Source organism: Hippoglossus stenolepis, chromosome 23 (genome assembly GCF_022539355.2).
Source record: "Hippoglossus stenolepis isolate QCI-W04-F060 chromosome 23, HSTE1.2, whole genome shotgun sequence".
NCBI lineage: Eukaryota > Metazoa > Chordata > Actinopteri > Pleuronectiformes > Pleuronectidae > Hippoglossus > Hippoglossus stenolepis.
Genome location: NC_061505.1, coordinates 16,943,924 through 16,949,923, shown reverse-complemented (window position 1 = coordinate 16,949,923; position 6,000 = coordinate 16,943,924). Strand labels below are relative to the sequence as shown.

At 36.3% G+C, this 6,000-nt stretch overlaps 1 protein-coding gene across 3 annotated transcripts in view; it reads right to left on the bottom strand.

The window, feature by feature from the left end:
• Positions 1 to 360: 360 nt before the first annotated feature.
• mtm1 (myotubularin 1) overlaps positions 361 to 6,000 on the bottom strand; it is a 52,723-nt gene continuing 47,083 nt past the window's right edge. For 2 of the 3 annotated variants that reach the window (XM_035148809.2, XM_035148810.2), the window contains one exon: positions 361 to 5,988. In XM_035148809.2, coding sequence (XP_035004700.1) covers positions 5,797 to 5,988 — 192 coding nt within the window. In that variant the 3' untranslated portion in view covers positions 361 to 5,796. The remainder of the gene's footprint in view (positions 5,989 to 6,000) is intronic. The other variant, XR_004694704.1, reaches the window with a different exon arrangement.

Sequence of the window (6,000 nt, the reverse complement as noted above, 5' to 3'; positions counted from 1 at the left end):
CCTGTGTGTCTGTAGGGGTGTGGGCTACAACAGTCCAGCAGATGTTGGCTTTGTTCCCATTCAGACTCCTCAGGCTCAGTCCATCCCCTCTCCTAAAAGCAGTTACACTTATAGACAGAGAGCATCACAACTGAGGAAGGAGGACTTGATCAATATATCAAACAAATCAAACTACTGGAGGATTATTGTGGGAAAAAAAAATATATATATATATATATACATATATGATTCCATACCCATACATACATAACTGACCTAATTTTGTAGTTTAGTCATGAGAGGAAAGGTCAACAACAATTTTTATACAAAAAATATTAAATAATTAAAAAAAGAACACATGCAAGGAGCCACAGACAGAAATACTTAAATTAATTTAATCAGTATTATTTACATAAGAGAGGCCACTCAATAAACTGTGGAGAGGACATAACATGGTTAAAAGAAATACATTTGAAATGTATTGTTATTGCACCTTTTTCATAAAATTTGATTTTTTATTCCAAAAAGATCCTGAAACACATTTCAAGTGTATTTATTAAAAAGTATGCTATTATGACACAAAACCCTCTCCTATGAAAACAAAAAAATACAACTCCTATGTAAATCAAAGAGGCAAAATGAAATTAACAGTGACACTGTAACAGTGATACTTGTTACATTAATTCCCACGGAGCTAAAGTGTCTACAAAGTATCTACAAATCAAAGTTTCATCAGAGAACAGAGGAATATGACAAGTGAACAGTATGTAAGCTTCTGCCTTTTTATCCTAGGTTAGCAAGTACAAACAAAAAAATACCCCCAAAAAAACCCCCACAATAAATGACCAATTTCTGAAACATTACTTTTTATAAAACTGTAAGATTTTACACTACACAAAATAATTGTATTTTACAACAATATAACTTTAGACAGTAAAATAGGTTTTGATTGAGGTAATTACATCATGGTGCGTGTACAAAGTAAAACATAAAAAAAATAGATTTTCATCTGTTTTTCTCTAAAAACACAACCACTTGACCAACACACATTTAATGTTGTTGTCTCTGTTGTTTTACTTCCAAACCGCTTCAGTGAGACCAGCCCTTTGTCAATGAAGTTTTTAATTTTCCCTCTTGTAGAACCTTTATTAATTGACCTATTTGTAAACACAGGCTGTTCTATGCAATTGTGCCCACTCCATCTAACTGAGAAAAGTCTAGTTTGAGATTTGACTTTCTTGCAGGTAGACCATTCTCTCCAGACTTTATCCTGAGTGTTTGCTAAAGGTACACCCCTGATTTTGTTTCAGTTGTCTCCAGTGATTGTGGACAGCTTTGGCCTGCTTGCCAATCCATGGCACAAAAGAGTGCTGGGTTTTTGTAATGCCAAATTAATTTGTGATAGAGGTTGGACTATCACATAAGCTAATTTACAAAGTGGAAATCATTCTTCCACCTCTATTGGGCACTTGAACATATTGTCTGTACTGAAAAATGCATAGAAAACTTGCAGATGCTAAGAGATTTTTTTCTTGGTAATCCAGTGTTAATGGAAACGCTAAACTTTTTCAATAAATTGTTTTGAATTGTGCCAAGATAAAATTTTTGTTGTCCATATTGAGGGATCGGTTGTATTGTTACTTTGGGAAGAAGTTGAAGAGTGGTATTGCTCTCCTTGAAGTACAACTCATTGTGTTGCACTTGTTCATGTGAGTCAGAGAACTGGCTTGTGAAAAACTTAAGCTCCATGGCTCTTTCATAGGCTTCAGTTGTGTTAAAGTGAGTCATTGTAACGTCTTACCATTATACCTATGCTTTCAATGTTCAGTGTTGTCTTATAGACTATATAAGTTTGTCTTGTTAGTAACATCACCAGTGCAGTTAATACTACAAATATTATCCCACTCAATGTTGAGGTTTGAAAACTCAACCAAGAACACTTTGCATCAAATTTGTTTTTACAGAATGCACTTAAAGATATCAAAGACATTGGCTCTAAAGAAATTTCAGTAACAAAGAAACGTGGTGTATTACTCAACATGGTTCCTCACAGTTAGATCAGGAAATTTTGAGTTTTTCTTGCTACTATGATCTGTTACTGCATTACACTGTAGGGGATAAAGATCGGCTTCCTTTAAACACACGGAAATGCATCTCTGGTACTATGCCGTCTTTTACCGTCAGTAGTTAGCAGGATCTCACTTCACACTAGCACAAACCAATGGAACATCATATCCCCTTCCACAATAGAGTATACAAAGCCATCTTTCTTTGGGACCAACAGTCAAGCTCAAACAAGACAGAAGGTGATTTACACAAGAATCAAGGCACAAATCTGGACATGACCTAAAGCACTTCACTAAACGACTTGTTAAACCTCATTCACCACTGAAACTGTCACACTGTACATACAGTACATCTTCCAGATCTTCATTGCTTCCAATTTGCTGTAGGCCTAGTCGGTTGAACAGTGTGTGAGGGGGAATGTATTGGAGTCTGAGCTGGCTTTTCTGGGCCTTCTTGACTCTTTGTCTTCTTGCAGGTTGCTTATTTGAAATTCAAGGATGTTGGAGAGAAGTACAGTGGGAGCAGATATTCAGAATGTACCCAAGGTTCCAGAAGTAAAGTTGTATTCTATGTCATGTGTAAAGCATACAAAGAGGAGGTCACTATAACTCCAAATGAGCCTTTTAATAAGAAATATCCAATCACAGAGTTTAAATTCTGTTGACTGTGCTAATAACGACAGCTTGAAATCAGGGATTAAATGTGCAGTTGAATGTTCAGTAAATTACTACAGCGTCTAAACCGTGTCTAATGCCGGCAAGTGGAAGGTTTGAATTCTCCCTGAAATGCTAATGGAACTGCTTGGACAACATTGAGCCTCATTCACCAATATCTTCTTAAGAAGTCACTGCTGGGTTTTTGCAATGCAATATAATTTTTGGATAGAGGTTAGACCATCACTTAAGCTAATTTAAAAGCACAAATCCTTCTGCAACCAGCTACTCCTCACACCTTCCACCTCTATTGAGCACTTTAACATATTTTCTGCACTGACAAATATATCTCTATTTCTTGTCAAGAGAACTTGCCGATGCTAATAGATTTTTCTTGGTATCTATAAATCCTGTGGGAATGGAACTGCTAAACTCTTTCAATAAAATGTTACAAATTGTGCCAAGATTACTTGATCTTTAGTGGTGATCCATACATATTCATATTATCTACCGATAAATAATTTCAACAAAATATGCAGTGTTAAGTCATAACTGCTACCAAGACCACAACGTGAGCTTTTTAAATGCTTATTCATTGGTTTTTATTATGCTTTCAATGATTGAACCCAGAGCTGGAATTACTAAAATAAGAATTTCTCTCTAATGGATGATGATACACACCAAACCTGCTCTAAAAGTAGGCAAGCCTCAATCCTCTATTGTGGACCAGGTTAAAATAAAGTACCTGAGACTGAAGACTACCAGCCTTAGACTCTGACTGTAGTAAACACTTCTGTTGCCATGTAGAGAGACAGAATGATACAACACAGAGTACATTTTTGACAGACATTATGACTCATATGTCTGAGTTAATTATGTATGTTGGTTTCAAACTAATTAAAATGAGAACTTTCTGAGTTAGCAGCAAAATCCTCACTCTCTAAAGAATTAGATTTTTGGACAGAATGGTTTTCATGTTTGGAAGGCCATGTGAGTTAGGGGGAAATAAGTTCTGTAAGCATAATAGATAATAAAAATACTCAGTATCAGTCAATACCATATAAATATGGCAAATTTTAGATTTTGATTTTTTTTTTAGGATTTTCAAAATGACAAAATAGTGATTTAATACGATCTCATCCTTTTGAGATAAAAGTAAAATGAATCGTATAGAAAAAAATCTAAATTTTGACTTAGAAAATGAAAATACAAACCACAACTGACTTAATTTGAAAGTGGTACCCTAAAACTTTGGCATATTATAAACATTTATTTTTGCCATTCGTAATACTTTGTTTTCCATTTTTCAACAAGAAATTATCTTCCATAGAATTTCCTAAAGGAAAATGACATTTATTACTTGCCACATAAAATCAATGTTTATAACATGTAGTACAGCTTTCCCCATCATTACTGTTATGGTACCATGTTTTTGCACCAGTTTTATTGTTGAATTCTGCTGACAATGTCAATCTACTGCACAGCGGTATAACCTGGAGTCTCATAGGCCAGACACATGAGCAGTCAGACAACCAAACAACTTTTTTAACTAAACTTCTCCACATGTCCAAAAGGCACATGTGCTATGAAATAACATGGGACTTTTCAGTGAGGGTGGTGTGTATATCAACATAAATGTATTTAACAGTTTTAGTATCTTTTCTGCTAACTGTCCCTTAACCCATTTGAAAACAAACATCCAGGCATGGTAAGGTTATCATGGACTTAACCTGGCCCCCATCTGGGTCTGTGTTAAGTAAGGGGAGGGGGATACAAAATCAGAGGCCAAGCATCACTCCATTTCCCTATACTATACATTTCAAACCACATCAAAGCTGCATTCATAAGAGTAAATCATGGATTAATTCTAACAGAACTATTACTATTTGCTAGAACTGTATTTACCCTCAGCCATAGCATAGGCAGGAGCTGGGAAATAGTGCTTAGTTGAGCTTGGCTGATGGCAGTGACAAAACACACATGAATGTAGCTTTCAGCCTCATAAGCTGATCAGCAAATTCCACACCAACAAAATGAAATTCCACACCACTGCATCTAAATCTGACACTCTGCAGCTGATCAGACTGATTCCTCATGTGTCAGAGCAACACTCTGAAAAAATCTTGATTTGCAATATGCTTTGCTCACAAAGAACACCAACTGTTGTGTAGCGGGACAACAGCAGAGAGAGATACAGTGAGGTTCTGAAGTAAACACAGGAAGTTGGAGCTAACTGCTGGGGATCTTCTTTTGGGCATAACTTGGATTTTTAAAAATGTATTTAACTGTCAACAGAGCTTGTTTAGCACTGTCCACTATTTCAAGCCCTTTTTAAAATTAGCCTTTAAAGCTAACACAAACCAAGCTACAACCCTGAAATATCTTTAAATGGAGGCACATAGGTTAACTTTCTGTCAGTTTAAATGTTGAAGAGTTCTTTCAATGGACAACCATACACCTGACAACTGTAAAATGTGAACAGGTTTACTTGAAGTTACGGTTATTTTGCGAAGCTAAATCAAAGGTTAAGACAAACCTCTGTCTCTCAAACAGCAGTGCAGTCAACACACAGTTCTGCATCTCAGCTTACCATTGAACCTATAGAGTATAAATGTTCAGTGGTGATCTGATTTTAAAAATAACCACCAACAGGACTTGTGTGAATATAGTGCGGATGAAAAATACACAATATTCAGCCTTTCTGTGCTGCCTGTGTGGACACTGATACACAACCACTGTGTGTCCAGAGTGTTCAAACCGTTGGACTGAATGTCTTTAAGGCTTCACTTTATGATGAATGAGTATATAGAGAAGTCTTGTGACAAGGCTGTAATGTGACATTTTGCATAAATCCCCATCATCACCACTATGGTGTTAGAGTTAACAATCTAATCTAAATCAAATTAGTATTCTTTGTTATCCACATTTATGACTGCAAAATAATTAATCCCTGCATGTATGTAAGATTGACAGATATCTGAGTGAAAGATTTTTTTTTAATAAAAATTATGTGTGTGTATATATATATATATATATATATACATACTCTGTGTGTAGTTGTGAGGGGGGTGTATCTGTGTGTATGTGTCATCAGCCCTCAGAAAGGAGTCTGTAGGTGTGTGTATTGCTGTGATGGTGTGGAGGAGGTGGAGGATGTGTTGGGGGTGGAGCTGTTAGCCAAATGGGAGGAAGGAGAGGTGTCAGAGAGCTGCAGCTCCTCCAGCTTCTTCAAGTACTCATCTCTGAGGGACAACAGCTCCTTGTAGCGCTGCTCCACCGGACTCTGATGCTGAAACACACA